Source organism: Pavona decussata, unplaced genomic scaffold, assembly GCF_977016875.1.
Source record: "Pavona decussata unplaced genomic scaffold, jaPavDecu1.1 SCAFFOLD_44, whole genome shotgun sequence".
NCBI lineage: Eukaryota > Metazoa > Cnidaria > Anthozoa > Scleractinia > Agariciidae > Pavona > Pavona decussata.
This window is the reverse complement of record NW_028145466.1, coordinates 221,061-240,607: the sequence shown is the minus strand read 5'-3', so window position 1 is coordinate 240,607 and position 19,547 is coordinate 221,061. Positions and strand designations below refer to the sequence as shown.

The window sequence follows — 19,547 nt, the reverse complement described above, 5'->3', positions numbered from 1 at the left end:
ATTGTTTTTAAAAGCTGATTCTACTGAAGCTAATGGTAAAGAAGCGTCAAAGCTGAGGAACTAAAACCTTTAGGAAGAATCTTTACTGATTAGCGATTCAAGTCAAACCAAAGTTCACTCAGTGCCACGTTAACCCAGGTTGAGCTTAATCAGGCTTTGAGCAAGTGGGCACTGGTCTTCTTCTTGTGTAAGTTTTCCAAAAAAGACATTTTTTAAAGCCAATCAAGAATTCGTTTGGAATGAGGGTAACCAGATCCCACCCACGAACATGAAAGAGGTGAGATCTGGGAACAAAAAGGACAACGAGGCCTTAATTTTGCCATGGTGTATCTTTCTTTGCTTGACGTTCAATGAACAAGAAATATTTAATCTGGGGAACCATTTCTGTTGTAATCAGAGCATTCAGAGGGCCGCAATAAGTCCAATTAACGCCCCAAAAAAATCAGAACAGGGAAAAAAAGTGACGTGAATGGGAAAGTTCTGGAGAAGGAGGACATTAAAAGTGCTCAAGAAATTGTCAAAGAGGAAATTTTGAATCGCTCTCCCCATGAAAACTTTGCGAGGAACTTTACTGATTTTTGTGTTTCGAAGCGCCCAATCTGCTAGTTCCCAGGGACCCCTCGACTCTGGGAACATAATGAACGACTTGGCGGACTGGACTCGAAAAAGTTTGGCCAGCGGCTTCACGATTTGGGCTCACTTGAATGAAATTTCTTACGTACATTTTAGGTGAAATCGTCGTGTTTTCTCTCCTATTTCACGTTTTTCATCATGGGTATCCTTGAAAAAATCGCTGAAATAGAAAGCGAGGTATGTATACTTTGTCTCATCACCAATTACTTGTCGGGCAAGTCGCCAATGGGTGGAAAATTTGCGTGATTGCAGATGGCGCGAACACAGAAGAATAAGGCGACAGCTCACCATCTTGGATTGTTAAAAGCACGATTGGCAAAGTTACGACGAGAGCTGATTACACCGAAAGGCGGAGGGGGAGTGCAAGGAGAGGGTGAGTGATAGGATCTAACATTTTGGTAATATTTGAGATGTTATACGTAATTTAATTTGTGAGGAAGTCATCGTCCAATTAAGTCTTATGTTGATTTCTCCAACGTGGCCTCGCCGGTCTATATATAACTAAGCAATTGATGATTTATTTGTAAAGGTAGATAGAGTTCGTTGTTATTGGTGATCACCAATCGAAAAAACTAAACTTTGATTCATAATGTGATCTCTGTTCTTTCGTCGTCTCTTGATTGTGATTGATTTTCATTAATATAACTTATGTCTGGGTCAATTCCAAAAGCGATCATCCCCCCCCCGGGCAAACCCCCGGGCATTTGACTTTTTTAAAAATGCCTGATCAAATTCCCCTCTATATGGGCCGATTTCTAGGTCAAATGCCCCACTGGTTGGGGCTGAAAAGTCATCGTGTTGGTTTTTTTTTTTTGTATTGGCTAGCTCTGTTTATATAAAAATCAACGAAATTCATACATTAATAAATTTAAAACAATTTATTATTAAAGATAATGCATAACATCACATATGAAACTCAACTAACAGAGAGTTTAACGATATATGTACCGATACTCGCTTTTCTTTTATATTAAATGTACATGAAGTTTGCTAATACGTGTGATAACAAGAACAATGATAAAAAACACTATGTTATGAAACCTAGACATGCCAACAAGTCGAGCTTCGAACGCCGAGCAAAGGGAGAACGAAGCTTGAGGGAACTTGGACATACCACTGAAAATGAGAAGGGAAGGGCAATATGTAATCCCGTCATGCCAAAAACAATCTCAGATATATTTGTTGGAACGCTTCTCTATGGTAGTATTACATGGCTTACTACATTAAAAACTGTTTGACGCAAAATCTAGCGTAAATCCTGGCTGTGAATAAAGCATTCCGACAATTTATGCGACCGCTGACCAGCATTTTTTCGACGGGTCAAATGCCCGATGGGTCGGGTTTCTATTCGTGTCAAATGCCCCACTATGTGGAGCCGAACAGGGGTCAAATGCCCGGGGGTTGCCCGGGGGGGGGGATGATCGCGCTTGGAATTGACTGATACATTAACCAAGGCTATATTAACATGTGTCCAAACACTTTCTCAGATGATGTTTACTGCAGATGTTGTTTTTATTAAATTTTATGACAACAAGTGGCCCTGTATTCATTAGTTTGGGCAAATAAAATTTGAACTTTTCTCTGTTACAATGTACGGTGAAATTTGTACTGTTACCCAACCCCACCCCCCCCCCCCTCATTTCCCATGGGTACACCCTCATGAATTTTCGATTTTTTGAGTACTTGAGGCTGTGCTCCTGATCGCCAGGCACACAGAAAGGGATAATTCTCCACTCACGGGGTTCTTGACATCAATTAAGAATAAAACTGTTTTGTTTTACAAGAAGGTGAAACTATTTTAAATATGCAGTTAAGCAAAATACAAAGTTTTACAGCATTAAGAAACACTTCTGAATTAGAGAGAATAAACTATAAACACAAACACTAAAATTTCCCTGGGGAATTGCCAATCGCACTTCCTCAAAAATTGAAGAGCTGAAGTAAAACATGTGTAGACACGAAGCAGTTATTTCAACTTACCCTGCCCATCACACCAGGAACAGCACCATTTTAAAAATAATTTCCCCACCCCTGGGAAGAAGAGCCGACTTTGTCCCAGGGGTTACCCAGAGAGGGAGGGGGAGGGGGTTGTGGAATAGTAAAAGCGAGAATTGAATCATGCATAAAGAATGCACTCTATCCATGGTGATCACGAAACATTTCTCACAATAAAATTATTGATGTTTCTCTCTACACTTCTGTCATGCAATCACTATTAATAAAAAACTTGTTAATGGGTATTTTGTTTCATTATGACAATGTTGAGGACAGTTCTTCTCATCCAAGTGACATAATTATCTTTTCAGGTTTTGATGTTGCTAAGACTGGTGATGCTAGAATAGGTTTTGTTGGTAAGTGAGGTTCAACCTTGCTGTATTAAGCTAAATATAAACTGAATGTGAAGGTGAACACCTCTCCCAAGCATGCATTCAGACACATTCAATACTACATTTTAACCTGCCTTTATTAAAAGAACATCTTTTTGAACTGGCAAACCTGCTTCAAGTGGGCATTGTTAGGACCACTTTGAGGCACTATTAGGAAGAGGTGTCTAATTTAGGGAGTGCAGGGTTGGAGTTAAAAAAGTGGTGTTTTTATGCTGACTGTTGGTTTAATATAGACATGTGGAGGAGGGGGGAGAGGACTCTGTTATTTTGGGTTCTAGTGTGAAGCTTTGAGCTGGAAACCCTAAGCTTATGTATATCTTACACCAAAAGTCATGTTTTCTGTGTCTTGTTGCAGGCCTAACTTGTAAACCTTACATTCTAAGTTTCCCCCTTTTGGGCTAAAAGAAAAATGGCAAAAAATCTGTTACCAAAATGGTCTAAATTGAAAAGAAGAAAAATAGAAATAAGTGTATACCAAACACAAACATACATGTATTTGTATAACTTATAATATAGTGGATTCTCTCCTTGCCCACTCCCTGTCCTCCTCCAAGGATTTCTGCCAATGGAAAATGTCCATCACAAGAGGTTCAGGGATATCTCTAGCAGGAAAGTAGACATTGAATTACAATGTGGTGTGTCGTTTGGACAGGATTCCCATCTGTTGGAAAGTCAACCCTATTGACCAACCTTGCTGGTGTGTACTCTGAGGTAGCAGCTTATGAGTTCACCACCCTTACTACTGTTCCAGGAGTGATCCGCTACAAAGGGGCGAAAATACAGCTGCTTGATTTACCTGGGATCATTGAGGGCGCCAAGGATGGTAAGGGAAGAGGACGGCAGGTTATCGCAGGTGTGTGAAACTATCTTGATTAGACTACTTTTGATTACAGCGAAACCCCGCTTCATGGACATCCAATTAATACGGACACCCGCTCATTACAGTCAGTTGTGTTTGTCCTGATGAAAAGCTTATATCTTTTTCTCTTGTAAACATCAGCCTGCTTAATACAGACAATGGACACTTTTCAGTGACCCGAGTTACACGCTCTCATATAAAGTTTAAATCTCACTTTATGGACACTGGTTGGTTATCTGCGCACTGTATAAATAATTGTTCAGTGTGTCTGTGTCAGTGCAGAGCAAGGTCACAGACTATTTTAAATGATTATGTCATCAGTCACATTTGAAGTCCGAGACTATTTGAATGAGCATAAGGGTTCTTCAGTTTGAACTTAAGTTACAGTTAAGACATTGAGCATTGTTCTGTTGCTTTTAATTGTATGACTTAGTCTTTGTATCAATAAAATCTGAGTCTGTAATGTTTACTGTGAGAACCCGCTTAAGACAGACACCCAGATAATACAGACGCTTCTACATGTCCCTTTGGTGTCCGTATTAGCTGGGTTCCACTGTATTAGTACCAGTATTATTAGTATTATACGATAGTGGTATACCCTATAGCCCACTCATATTCATTTCAGACAGTTTTCAATTAGACAGAGATATACCAAGACAGTGTTAAGTACAAGATCTGAAACTAACAACTTGGAAAGAGAAGTGTAATGTCTCCTGAAATAACCTAAAACATACTTGTGATGATTTTAATATTAATCTTTCTGTTGTTTTGTTTCCAAACAGTTGCTCGGACCTGCAGTTTGATCTTCATAGTGCTTGATGTTCTCAAGCCTTTGGGGCACAAGCGACTTATTGAACATGAACTGGAAGGTTTTGGAATAAGGTAGCTTCATGATCCTGTTCCTGGAACTAAAATGCAGCTGTTAAACATTTTATTGGTGAAAGTGAATATATGAAAATTCATACATTTCAACTGCAGAAGAAAGAATGTATAAGTGACCATGAATGATCATCAAAGTTTATGATGTAGTTGTGAAAAGAAAGCCTGAAAAAAAAATAAAATAAAATTCAGGCTTGAATGGGATTGCAGAGGTCATGGGTTTGTATCCTGTTCAAGCCTGACTTTTTTTTTCAAGCTTTCTTTTCACAGCTGCTTAAGTTGCATAATATATAACTGCGATTATCATTCACTTATTCAAACATTTTATTATCAGGCTCAACAAGGAACCACCAAATATTACATTCAGAAGGAAGGAAAAAGGTGGAATCAATCTTCAAATGACAGTATGTACATAAAAACTAATGTTATATAACAACATTAATATTTCCAAGCTGTAAAAATCTTGATATTTAGATTAGTGTATGGACCCTATGCAAAAATGGCTGACATTTTAATAGTCTTCTGTTTGCATTCAAGTTAACCTTTCTAACCTCGTTCTTGAGTTCAAAGATCAAAAAACATTTTACCTTGAACGAGGCTAGTGAGACTAATTTCAATGTAGACAAAAGAATATTAAAATGTCAGTTATTTTTGCATCAGGTCTATGTTTTGAGACCAGTGCAACTCTTGCCTTTGTACAGTACAATAGAAAATAATGCAATGCAATGCAGTCCAATCCAATGAACAACAAAAACAACAAACCGCCTCTTGGAAAAGGAAGTTTGAGACTTAGTCCTATGTTAATAAACTCCCTAGAAAAGTGTCAATCAAGACTTAAAATCACAGAAAATCTATTTAATTCTTGGAAATGAAGCTTGAATTTTTTACTACTAAGATGTTGATCTTGACTTGACTTTTGCACAATGATCTGTTATGGTAGGGGGTTTGTGTTTCAAGTTCTGCTCTCTCTGCGATGCGTTTCCTCCTTACACAAAACGTAGGCAATGATGTTTACCTTAGCAACAAACCTTTTAACTTTGTGAAATCTCCAAAATATCTCAAAAGTTCAGGATGGCACGCTTCCCTGCGCATCTTTATTTTAGTAATCTCTGATAGTCGCTGACCCTTTAATCCAATAAATAAAAACAATGAAATCATTGATCATCCGCGATGTCCTTGAGGTGTGAAAATAGACTGTTATCACAACTAGGGGGAATAAAATGATAAAATCTGAGGCTCGCTGAGACGCCAATACCCTCATTTAAAATCTGAGACCGAGACTTACAATAAAAATTTTCCGAGCCTACATGTTTCACAGTAACGATTGTGATGTTTAGTCATTTATTACAATTATTCTTTGTTTTGTTGTTGTCATTTTATGATGTTTCATTCAGACTAAACTTTCACTTGGCTTGCGAGACTCAAATTTCAAAATACGAGATTTGAGACCTGCTTTATTTTTTATGAGCTTGAGATTCAGAGATTCAGATTCACCAAAAATGTGCCAAGACCCATCATTTTTCAAGGACCATTCTATACATGTACCCATACAACTGGTATATTGAGATACATTGTTACATCCAGTGCAAGTCAAACTGACTGTGACCTTTGTATTGCATCAATCAGTGTACCCAGTCGGAGCTGGACATCGACTCAGTGAGGTCCATCTTGAGTGAATATCGCATTGCTAATGCAGATATCACCCTGAGATATGATGCCAATGCAGATGACCTCATCGATGTTATTGAAGGAAATAGGCAAGTAATGCTGCATAGAAGAAGTTTTCATTTTATTTGTTTTGTTAGCTTTGCTGAAGAAAAAATATTTAAAACAGTTGTACGTTGGATATATGCTAAGTTGGCAGGGTGACGGCAATGGCACGGAGCAAATTACTGCGGGCCCTTATTTGTAATAAAAACAATAAGATACATGTACAGTTGACTTAACAGAACAAACAAATACTAACTACAAATTAAAGATTGAAATTCTGCGCTGCGTAGTTAATTAATGAGAATTTAAAGATTATAAAATCGATGCTTTTAAAAGAGTTTCAACCGACATTTCGGAAATGCTGTACCCTGAAGAAGGCAGCATTACCGAAACATTGGTTGAAACTCTTTTAACAGCGTGAATTTTATAATCATTAAATTCTCATTAAATACTAACTACAGCTTAATACAGGGTGGGGTTGCGTGGTTTTCGTAGGATTTCATTCACACACTAACAGGCATACCGTGTGTGTAATTCAGGTTTTTGCATCAATCTCTTGGCAGCCTTCTGAATACCCTTCTTAACCCCTTAGAATAAATAATATTATTTGTATGTATGGTTAATTTATAATGTTAAATAAAATTGTGGGCATGCAGGGACTTAAAAAAAATAAGACGGTCACACACATCGTTTAATGCCCAACTGAATAACATTGTTACATCAAATTTTACAACTTGATAGTAGGGGCTGACAAAATATTAGTGTGTGCTGGAAATGTAATCAGGCTTCCAATATCTCTGGCAGATTGATAACCTTTTCCTTTTACATCACAGGGTTTACATCCCTTGTATCTACATCCTGAACAAAATCGATCAAATATCAATCGAAGAATTAGATTTGGTCTACAGAATTCCACACGCAGTTCCGTTATCCGCTCATCACAAGTGGAACTTTGATGACTTGTTGGAAAAATTGTGGGAGTACCTCAATCTTATCAGAATGTGAGTTACAGAAGTTAGTAATTATTTTTATTATAGCAAAGCTTAAAAACACTTACCTATAGAGTCACTAAGTATATCCTTCTTTAAGATGAAATGTCATTCTTCAGCAATATTAGCAAACTCATTAGTGTGCTTGCAAAGTGATGGTTATGCTTGCTCATACTATGCATGGGAGCCTGTTTTTCTTGCCTAGCTCACTTAGGTGATGGTAGATAAACAGGGATGAATGTGAAAGGAGGCAAATGAAGGTGGATGAAGGGAAATGAAGGCAAATGGAGGTGGATGAAGGGGATTGAATGTAAATGGAGGTGGAGAAATGTAGATGAAGTAAATGAAGATGTTAAGTTGGTCGGCAGTTTGCTTAAAACAGGTTTGGAGTAGTCATTCCTGCAATTTGGTAATGGCTGCTGATGATTTGTGATGAAAGATTCCTCTTTTTTTGACAAAACCACAATCTCTTCTCAAAGAGTGATTTCTTTCCTACGAGCTCTTTGGTTTTCATTGTTTAAGCTGCTGAGTATTCCTTATCACTTCTTCTTTGATTTACAGTTTTAAAAAGTTGTGTCTTCGTGCTGAAAATGGGAAATTACCCTCTTGAAAATTATCTCATGAGGGACACTGCAGCCATTTTGAAATGAAATATGATCTTTTGTTCAAGTGACAAAAACCTTTCTTTCTAGGACCTCCTAAAACTTTTAAATGTATACACAATAAGGTGGATTCTGGATCCTGGTTGACCAGTCTTTCTGAAGACCATTAAAACATTTTGGAAGGGGTGGGGGTGGTGGTAGGGACTAACATGAAACATGCACAGAATTGCAGGTTGTTGTGGGTACCAAAGCCATCCATGGGCTTGTGTCCCTAAAAGAATTTTTAGTTAATTAATGAATTCCCTTTTTAGATACACAAAGCCAAAAGGTCAGCTTCCAGATTATGGTGCACCAGTGGTACTGAAAAATGGACAATCTACTATTGAGGACTTCTGTAACAATCTACACAAGAGCATCATGAAAGAATTTAAACAGTAAGGATTTGTTGTTACACATGAGACTACAGATGCATGTTCTTGTATAACGCGGGAGTGGATTATATGTGAATGGCAAGGAACTAAACTGCTTCATATATTCTTTGTTGTTGTTGGTTTGTTTATCTTCGATTGGGCTACATTTATGATAATCATTTCATTCTTAAATTTAGTATATAAAGATTATTCCAGTGTCCTTTTAAGTGTAGTTTGGTCTGATCGTCTCTGTTAATGTGAAGTACTTTTGATTACTAGTATTTGTTGCTAAGATACAACCAACTGTTGGGCAGACTGTCAGCCAAATGATTGTTTCAGACTGGTACTTTGAACTTAGACTTGAGTTAAGGAGTTGAAACTTTGTCAACTGTCAGCTCTTTAGAGTGGTTTTCCAGCTCTTTAGAGTAATTTCACATTATTTTGCATTGAGTTTGCTTTACTATGCCTGTGAATGGTTACAAATCCCGTGCCACTTAAATCTTAAACTAATGAGAAGAAAAATCAAAACCAAGACAGTCACCAATTTATTGCGACTTGCTTGCATGAGTTTTGCTCACTTTATGTCGGTATATATGTTGTTGTTTCATTTTATTGGTTTAATGTAAATTCCCTTCATTCAGTATTCATTACCAAAATCAGAGACAAAGGAATATAAAAATCAAATTGGTTTGAAAAGTTTTAAACCAAAAACAAATTTTGAACCACAACATTATGTATTTGCTTTGAATTCTGATTGGCTTGTTGCACTTTTGTGGCTGGTCAGACTGGTAATATTACTTTGGATTTGATTTTATGCCACTCAATTGAAAAATGCTCTATTGTCTGAGTTTTAGCCAATTCGCTGACTATTGATAGTTCGCATGTGACATCATGGCGGCCATGTTGGTGTACAGGAACACTAAGATTTTTCTCCTCTGGGAGTTAACTTCAATTTTTATGCACACTATGTTAACAAATTTTCTTTTGTTATTTACACCAACATGGCAGCAATGAAACCACGTAAACTTTTGCTGCTTAATTTTTGCAAGGTATTGGTAACTCAGATCTGTTAACTACCATTAAATGCATTTTCCCATAAGCAAAGGTCAAACAAAAGAAACAAGACAAAAACAAATATTATTGAGTGACGTTTGACTGTTTATTTCTTCATTTTCTCCCACAGTGCGTTAGTTTGGGGATCATCAGTTAAATTCAGCCCACAGAAAGTTGGTAAAGAACACATGTTGCAAGACGAAGATGTTGTTCAGATAGTTAAAAAGTAAGTTGAATGTTGAATATTTAATCAGTTGTGAACTTTTTAGCCTGGGATCAGGATTGTATAATCAAGGCTTAATTATGGGGCAATTATTTTCTGGAGACTTGCACCACAATGCTGATGATAGTATGCTCAGACAAGTAGCAAAATGTATGTCACATGTTGAAACTGTCACTGGCCTTGTTAACATCGTCAACCAAGCATAGTACTTTTTATGCATCAGTCTTGCAATAGAATTTTTATCACTAAGCCAAATTTCAATGTAAGTTACAGAGAAAGTGGAATGGTCTTGTGCTCTTAATAGCAATAAAATAAATGCAGTGTATTTTGCAACTTTAATGCAATGCTGTCATCAGCAGGAAGTTATAAGAAAAAAATACCTTGCATAAATCCAGGTATATGCCTGTTCAATTTTGAAGAATTGAGACTACAGTAAAATGTAAGCTCAGTTGTACAGTAAAATGTATGCTTTTTTCTATTTAGAAAGATGGTTAATTCTTCAATTTACATTAATTTGTTTTCTTTGCAGGGTATAATAACCAAAAGGAGCTGCAACCCTTTCCCAGTAAAGTGAAAGGAGATCTAAGAACTGTCAATTTGGTATTATGGAAAAATTATGGAAAGAAACTGGTCTTATTGTAGATGAAACAACAAAGTGTGCTTTTCATTTTAAATTGTACAGCTTGTGTTAGGATCATAGTCTCAAGGAACCTGGACATTGAAGGGACCTTGGCCTAATAATCAACTCGTACAAATGCTTTTTTCTGTGCCCTGAGCTGACCCAACAATGTAAACAAATTTGCTTTCAAAATGTGAAGCACCTTAATTTAATAGACAAATAAAATACAAGAATTTGATGTGTAGTTAGTTTTGTTAATGTTCTGTTTCTCACCATTTGCATGTAGATGGCTTGAAACTCACTACACTGGTGATGCTTTTAAGAACAAGCTAGGTTGTAGAGGGGTCAAAGCTGACAAAAAATTGATGCAAATCATTTCAATGCAAGCAGAGTTGCAAGTCAACACAAGTTTCCAACTTTTGTTGACTTAAAACTCTGCTTGTTAAAATCTTTTGGACCAGGGTTCTGTTCAAAGCAGATCTGCAACCCTCGGCCCTAGACCACCAACCCACACCATGGCCTACGGCCCAAAGCCCACTTCTTGGCTTGTTACCCTAACCCATAACCCTAAAACTAACCCTAGCGGAAAATATTTGGATAACAAAGGCTGAGGGCCAAGGAAAAGGCCATGGGGCACGGGCCTGTTTTTTGTTAAACCCTAAGGGCCTGTTATTAAGACAGTTCAGACGGTGTTTAACAGAACCACGTTCTAAGCCAAGAATTTTTCAATTTTGCCAACAATCATATCTAGACATTGTCTACTGCAGACAGTAATAAGAAGGCTTGCATACCAGACTAGAAAACTATTTAACTACTTAAAAATTATAAACCACTTATAAACAGATTTGGAGGCCCACTGAGTGTCTTAAGCCACAGCTTAAGTTAGACTCTGTTTAAATAACTGGCCACAAGTATTTACTATGCTAGGCGCCTTACCGTGGCCACCCAAAATTTTTTTTTTTTACAAGTTAGCCTTGAAATACAAAATGACATGTTTTCAATAATTCGTTGTTGCATCACTTGCCTGTTGGACTTTGCAAGGAGAATCAAATTCGCATATCCTGATTAGCTAACTTGTACAAAAAGTTTGTTGGGTGGCCACAGTAAGGCACATCACACTGTAACCAGGGGCATGAGGTCATCGCACACAGACAACTTTTCTAGGGTATGGATGTTCAGCTCAGTAAAAATCACTTTTCAAAGAAAGACATTAGCAGTTACTTCCAACAGTACATTTTAAAGGGGTTGAGTGATGGGATTTTCTGTTTTTGGTTTAACCTCTGCTGAAACTGAAACTACCCCTAAGTACCTTTTCTTGTGTACAAAATGCTCCAACAACACCGAGAGAAAGATATCAAGTGTCTTCCAAATGTGCTTCTGGAAGACTTCTTTGAGGGACTTTTGTTCCATGACAGGATAACGTTTTCATTTGTTCAAAGCTTGCCTACTGTTAGCTAATCCTGGATTAACATGAACTTTGATCCATTTTTAATTACACATGCTAATCAGTAAGGATTCTTTCAAAAGATCTTTGTCCCTTTGTTTTGACTTAAGGTCACTTAGCCTTCTTTATCATCAGCTTAAGGACGGTGTCTACTTCTACATACTGAAGTATTTTTGTGTGGTTTATGACTATGCGGGAAAAGCAGATCTTAGCAAGGCCTATTGGACTCCAAAAAGACAATTGGGGCAAACCACATATTTTTTTAGAGATAAACAATTACTCTACTAAAAGCCGTAAAATACAAAGCAATGTATGGCGTTTTTTTTTTTCAAATAGAAGCTTTATCATCTCTGAAAAATGCACGGTTACCCCCAATTTTCTTTTTGTATACCAATAGCACTTGCCAAGTTCTACTTTCTCCATATAGTTTTAAACCATGCAAAAAAAACCCCTGTATTAGTAGGCACCACCCATAGGGAACCGGATTATCTCTAGATGCGCAAAACGTATGCACAGTAACAAAAGTAGGCACCATTCTTAAAATTAGCTTTTAAGGAGCAAAATGAAAACCTTGATTAACTTTTAATCAGGGATTAGTGTTAAAACGGGAAGTTTCTTTACACATTTTTGCAATGAGGGCTAGATGAATGTTGACCTGCTTTGTGTATAAGTGGATTTTGATAGACTGCGAGCAGTCCTACATTTTTTCTCTGATCAAGTGTACAGTGATAGTAAAATTATGCAAATTAGAAACGTGAACGAGGAAGGATTGGGGAGAGGGAGGAAAAATGTCTCCTGCGATTGTGACAGAGCTTAGGAAAAGAAAGAGACTGCCTGCAGTCTAATTTTGGTAGACCACGAGTAGTTATTTGTCAGGGACAGATGAGCAGGAAAAATGTGATAATTGACCTTTAGCAGACGGCAGCTTTGTTGAGTCTCAGGAGAATATAAAGCTTTGTTTTTGTACAGTAAGCCTCACATTGAATTCGCCTCTGGTTGAGGTTTGCTGTGCGAAAACAAAGCTTTTTATTCCCTCAAGACTCATCATGGCCGCCGAGTGATAAGGGTCTATTGAGCTTATTATCACCTCCTGTATGTCTCATCTCCTTGTGAGAGGTGATTTTCACACACACTCGCATTTTTTACCAACTTTGCTGTCCATGAGGGACAAAAAAGAAAAAACAGGTGAGAAACCTGACTGGTAGTTATTGGCTTTTGGCTGTGCCAAGATTTTGTTGATCCACTCATGCATCCAAAAAAAGCTTAGCTTAAAAGCAATACATGTACACCACAAAAAAACAATTCTAACCGCTAAATTTTATTTTGCATAAATATCAATATTCAGCATAAAGTCAATACCTTAAAAATTACACAAGACAATAACAATAAAATTAAATGTTTCCAAATAATTGACTTTTCAAACCCCAAAATAATGTCTCATCTGAAAAAAAGTGTTAAAAAATTTCTCTATGAAACTTCAACTAATCTACAGCGCACTGGACAAAACAAATTCATTGGCTAAAGATCTGTACATGTGAAAAGGAAAGAGGGAAGCCACTTAATTTAATTTTATAAAGGAGAATGTTGTGTCAAGGAAAAAAGTAAAGTTGTTTTTAAATGAAAGAAATGTGATTTTCCTTAGAAGGACTTAGTGGAAAAAGGAGTAAGTGAATTATGGCTTGTGGCATTTTCTCACTACGCCATTCGTTTAATTTTAACATGGAAGTTCACCATTTATCTATCTAGGCCAGAAATATTTCTAAACTTTACAGTCTTGAAAGCTAGAAGTAAAGAGAGGAAAAAGCTTAGTTAAAAAATGTAATAGTATTACACACAGTAAATAACAAAGTCTAGTAAATAAGTTGTCAGTTGAACTGAAAATAAGCTCCAGTCGCATGACTGGACACACTTATGAGTTACAGTTTAATTATGTTTAAGAAAAAATTTAAATTCAGGTTTAATAGTTTTCGCATTTTGGCTGTGCAGTTCAAGTCATGACCACGCACGACTACAACTGAAATGATACCCCTATTAGTTAATTGTATAATATAGTTATTGGAAAGCAGATGTTACTTGTTAAACTACACATTCAAATTTCAGTCTTTCTTTTTAACCTGTTACCAGGTTAAATGTTGAAAGCTTATTGTATTTAGCAATGTCAACTTTTGCATAACCTCCAATCATGGGAAGAGTTGGTGGTTTACTGTATTTTTCACAAAACTAAGGACAGAGTAATATTAAGCTAATAGGGAGCTTAAGCACAGACATTCGCAAGCCAAGGACCGCAACCAGAAGTTGCATGTTTCCTTTTTGGCACGTTTTTGCTCCTCACGGCGGATGGGAAAGGCTCTTGTTGGACATCTGTGGCTTGACGTTACAAATGAGATGGCGTCAAAATGCTCCAAAAAGGAAAAAAATTCAACTTCCGGTTGCCGTCCATAGCTCACAAATCTCTCGTGAAAGAGAACCTCCACAATCACAAGAAAGGTGGCCACAGAGAAGTGGTTGTCGACAAGAGGTTCAACTGCATTAAAACAGTTACATATATTGAAGAGCTCGTGGCAAGAATGTGCAATTCCTGAAAATATCCACAACCTCACAAGGAAAGTCACTGGAAATTCAGCGGGGGAGAGGGGTCTCCAAATCCTGAATGTTTAAAGTGGTGTATGAAGCTAAACTGGAATTTCCAGTGGGGTGGTGGTGGGGTTTCAAGCCAAAAGAACACCTTGGTGTGAGGGGAGTAGGGATATTTTCTGGAACAACACAATGCATGAATAAGATTGAAGCAATCAGGTTTTGGATGGGTTACCAGCTTCATGTATATGAAAGTATTGGCGCTTTGTAAAAGATAGAAAATTCTTTCAGTTAGCAAAAAAGACAAAAACGATTGAGCACCGAGGTATGTCCTAGCCTGGTGAAAATTTCTCACCAAGTGCCAAAATAATGTTGGCTGCCAGTAATGATGATGATGATGATCTCAAGGATGCTCTTGATGATGAAACTTTGAGATAAGTTTCAAACTTTCCATCATCTTTTAGCTGATTTCATAACTTACTGCCTGTTTGTCAAGTATACCTGCTACAAGACAAAAGACTTACTGGTCTTAGTGATTACAAATACCTCAAGATTAACAATCACAAATAGTTGTTGCATTGATAACAGATTTACCGCACAACTAAACTCTACTAGGTGTGTCAGTCCCTGTTCTCAAAGTTTTGCCTAGCATAACAGCACAGCTTGCTTATATATGCCATAGGAGGAGTGTTTTATTGCCAGTTACTGCCTATAGTACTATCAATCTTCTATACTTAAACTTTATTTCTCTGGTGTATCTTCTGAACTGGTGGCCTCTTTACTGTCTTCTGATGGTACTGTTTCCGTAGTTTCTGATTCTTTTGGCTTGTTATCCTCACTACTGGTTTCAGCCTCTGTGTTTTGGGGCTCATTTTCTTTTGTCTCTTCTTCATTACTTTCCTTGACCTTCAGACCCTCCAGTTCTTTAGCAAGCTTGTTACTTTCCTGTTCGTCTGTTTCTCCATCTAACTTACCCTGACACTCTTCGAATGCTTCTTTAAATTTCTTAGCATCTATATCAAGTAATGTAAAAAAAGGGTTTCTTATTAGTGACATCACATGCACACTGTTTATAATCATACTATGTTCACATGACACTGATACAAGTTTTGGTTCCAGAATGAAAATCTTGATGCAGCACAACTACCAGGATAACTTGCACTGGCATGACTTAAACCAATATGAAATTTTTGTTCAATACCATGCATATGGCTATGGAGCCTTAATAGGGAACCAGGTTGAACTCGTACCAGCCTTAAGTCAAACAATGATCAAGTAAACACCCCCTAATTTCAAGATAGCCTGGGATTCAAAACTGCCGAGGGCATCAACCCCAGTAAACATAAGTTACAACAATAACAAGATCAAAATAATAATAATAATAATAATAATAATAATAATAATAATAATAATAATAATAATAATAATAATAATAATAATAATAATTTATTGTTCAGTCAATCCACAAACTTACTTTCTGCATTTGCAAATCTAATCGCCAGGGTCTCTGTTTTTATCGCTTCATCAGCATAGTCATCTGCCTTCCAAACCCACGCTCTGTCACTTCCACAGTTTGGCTGTAAATCCATATCTTTTGTGACTAGAAAAAAGGAAAAATTGGAATTACATTTAACCACGAGTGGCATCACTTTCACTCCCACTGTAAAACCTTTGGTCTTGCTTTGTGGCTCTGACTTCTGTCCAACCTTTCAAATGAAAGTTTTTTGGTGTAGTCAGAAAGGTGCTGGTGAAGACTTGAAGATTGCACACATTTTGGAGACCCATGAAATGAATTGTCTTTCTCTGCAAGATTGTATGTACAATGTAGATTTGTTGAAAAATATCACAGAAAACAATGAAATAAAAAAAAAAAAGATCACTTCATAGTGATTGCAAAATGTGCAAGTTGTGGGATGAACAATTTGCATTGGTAAGAGCAAGTGCTCGCCTCCAACCAATGTGGCCTTGGTTCAATTCTCAGACTTGGCATCATGTGGGTTGAGTTTGTTGTTGTTGCTTTTTTTTTTTGTTGGGGGGGGGGGGGGGGGGGAAGGAGGGGTTACTCTGGTTTTTCTCTGTCCTCAAAAACCAACATTCCAAATCTGAGGGTCACAGGTTTGTCAGTCTTAACAGACTTATGTTATGTGTCCCCATCATTAAACAAAGTTGATATCTTTCATTTTCAATTAGTAGCTTTTTCCTGCTGTTTTCCTGTACTGAAGCACAAGCACAAGCGGTATCAGCATTATTAAAAAATCAGGCAGCTTGTCTTATTATTATGCACTGCAAATCCTGGTAGGGTGAGGGGAGGGGAGGGTAAAGGCAAGGGGTGATGATTTTCATTGTCAAGTGATATGCCCTCATATGCGAGGTGTCGTCCAACAATATTAATTTAATCAATGAATTATACAAACAAAACCTCTTTGAAGAGCCCTTCTCGAGAAGTTTGCCCATTCATAAACCACCGATTACGAACAACTTAGTCAAGGAGTCAATTATAACCAGTTTCAAATTCAAAATCAGAAATGACGATGACAAATACGAAGATGATTCAGCATAATATAGTGTCAAGACTCACTGTAATGGTTTGCACAGATCTTTAAAGTCTTGTCTCTTCGCATGAGAACTCTGTATTTTCCATTGTCGCTGTGTTTTAAGATCTTCACCTCTCCGACTCCCCGTTCCTTCCATTCATTCTCTTCGCCGCTGGTTTCAAATCGGAAAAGCTTTGCACGTCTGTTAGGAATAATTTGACAAATGACGAACAAAATTAGCACATCACGATAAACTGATAGCAAAGATCATTAGCAAGCACAAGAAATAGAATAGGATAGAAAAAAACTTACAATTTTAGGAGTGCTTCCTCGTTTTCCTCAAGCGATTTTACTTCCACCTTTGGAAGGTTGACAATTGGTTCAAAGTGGATTTCAGGACTAGCGGGAGCATCGTCCGTTGCCTGTTTAGCAAGTGCAAATTTGTTGAGTATTACAGGAGGAAATATAAAAATAAAAACAAGGAGACATGTGCAAAGAACAAAGTTACCTTCTCGTTGCTCATTGTGTACTTTTCGGGACAAGATGGTCGAGATATAGCAAGATTCAACAGGCCGGTTTCAAAAAATCCTTGCAGATTAAAAATTATTTCGCGCTACCTTGTTCAAAATTGCGTAATGTTGTATTGCGCATCACTCCGGCGCATGTGTTTGGTCAGTTGTTTTGTATCGCGGGCACGTATGTTTAAACTAGCGGGAAAATGGCGCGGGAAATGCGTTCACGCGAAGCTCGGCGGAGCGGAGCAATCAAAGAGGTGGGTTTGTACGAAGAAATGAAGACATTAGATTATCTGTCTGAAATTTTTTTAATGCCATGTTCGAAACTGGTCAAAGCCAACTGATATTAAATCATGTGTTGTTTACCATTTCCGGCTGTCGCTTTTTAAAAAATGCGCATGGAGATCTCTTGATTTTTTGCCCTTTCACTCGATCTTACAATCTCGATTCATTGTTTAAGACTTTAAATAGCTTAAGTCATGGATTGATTATGTGACTGTAATTCGCAACAAAGTTATGTTCTGGGGCTGGAGGGAATCGAATATTTCTCACTGGAATGTAACTTCTCGCTTGTTTTTAATTTTGCTGCACACGCAAGCTGATACAAAAACAAGATGGCATCCACCATGGATCATGATCACATTGCCGGGCACCATACCTGCGCCGTTGCTCAACTGTTATACGCCAACTGCATTTCCTAATATTTTTCTAAACGTCAGACATTAACTAGAATTAGCCTAATCTTCCTAATGGCGAACATAAAGTTTCTCAGAACTTCCCAAGCAATGGGAGAAACATGTTGGTATTTCCCCAGAATTTACTCCGTGGGTAATTCACCTTTGGGGGGGGGGGGGGGGGAAGAGGGGGTTATCCTTATTTTTTTTGGTGGCGGTGTGTAGCTTAGCTTGGTTCTCCAAACCCTGACTCTATTTCAGACCAAAATATATATATATTTTTCTTTCCTTCGTATGTAGAATTCATACCCTTTTTCAGATTTTCAGACCAAAGCTAAACCCTATGTCAGACCATACCCTTTGCCACTACGCATACCTATATAGCTTATAAAGGGGAGTACCCCCTCCCCCCCAGTAATTACTGGTGATGGTAGACTAAAAGGTTTCCAAACTTTTAATAATCAAAGATTAGCGAGTGCATTTGGAAATGAAAAAGAAGACACCTCCTTCAGCCAAGTGTGAGGCTTGTGCACATGAATCATGTTCTAAGCAGTTCACACCTTACAAGTTTCCCTACTTATGGATTTGCATCTCCCTAAGAAAATGTTGCAACTTTTTTAAGGACCAGATGGTTTGCCCTCTCAAATTAATCTCAGTACCTCTTTCACACAACAATATTTTTTTAAAAACAATAGTTCCGCTATTGCAAACAGACTAACTGAATTGATGGCAAGAGTTATTCATTTGAATTAGCGTACATACATACCTACATACAGACAGACAGACAGACATACATACATACAGACAGACAGACATACAAACATACTTTATTTGTCCCAAATGGGCTTTTCAGAATACATCTTGGTTTGTTGCAGGATAATTATCAATTGATTATTGATCGAGCGTACATCTTGGTTTCTTGCAGGATAATTTTCCCGTAAAAATATAAATTAATTCCAAAGTTTCCATGTCAGTGAGTTGTGAGACATGACTTTTAGGGAGTGTTTATTATTTATGGGGAGGGGGGAGGGGGGGCTGGCAAATGGGAGGGAGGGGGGCAAGCGAAGTTTACTCCCCTATTTAGGGAGGATCAGAAAGGTTTTACTCTGGATCTGGGGAAGAGGGGGGGGGGGGGGGGGCAAAAAGTTTGAAGGTTGATATCATTAGTTTTGGGTTTTTTTTAATTCTTCCAGAACCGCATGACATTTAATGTACTTGTACCACAGTAAATCAAACCATAATCTCACACCAATAGTTTACACAGCAAATGGGTTCCATTCAATGGATTTGCTAGTTAGATATGTTTGGATTTCACTGGCTGCACCAACAGATAGGCCGCCCTCAGAAATAAGTTGATCTAGGCCTTTCACTAGAACGGTTGGGTGAATGCTGTCAGTGTTTTGCAGGCAGATCATCTGACAGTGGCAATATAACAGCAGTCA

General features: G+C 37.7%; 2 protein-coding genes across 3 annotated transcripts; one reads left to right on the top strand and one right to left on the bottom strand.

Annotated features, from left to right (window-relative positions):
• Nucleotides 1-676: 676 nt before the first annotated feature.
• On the top strand, nt 677-10,578 carry LOC146482686 (developmentally-regulated GTP-binding protein 1-like). 2 transcript variants are annotated; one of them, XM_085106755.1, is made up of 11 exons: nt 677-810; nt 886-1,006; nt 2,940-2,984; nt 3,673-3,873; nt 4,662-4,761; nt 5,093-5,162; nt 6,385-6,515; nt 7,302-7,469; nt 8,371-8,493; nt 9,653-9,748; nt 10,275-10,578. In XM_085106755.1, the coding sequence occupies exons 1-11, from the start codon at nt 772-774 to the stop codon at nt 10,279-10,281; spliced, it is 1,101 nt and encodes a 366-aa protein (XP_084962881.1). In that variant the 5' UTR covers nt 677-771; the 3' UTR covers nt 10,282-10,578. The 2 variants fall into 2 exon arrangements, with proteins under 2 accessions (XP_084962881.1, XP_084962882.1); XM_085106756.1 differs by lacking the exon at nt 10,275-10,578 and having other exon boundaries at nt 9,653-9,752.
• Nucleotides 10,579-13,108: 2,530 nt separating this feature from the next.
• On the bottom strand, nt 13,109-17,580 carry LOC146482685 (ran-specific GTPase-activating protein-like). The gene is made up of 5 exons (XM_085106754.1): nt 17,425-17,580; nt 17,229-17,338; nt 16,961-17,118; nt 15,857-15,982; nt 13,109-15,395 (listed from the first exon to the last, which is right to left on the bottom strand). The coding sequence occupies exons 1-5, from the start codon at nt 17,437-17,439 to the stop codon at nt 15,124-15,126; spliced, it is 681 nt and encodes a 226-aa protein (XP_084962880.1). The 5' UTR covers nt 17,440-17,580; the 3' UTR covers nt 13,109-15,123.
• Nucleotides 17,581-19,547: the final 1,967 nt, after the last annotated feature.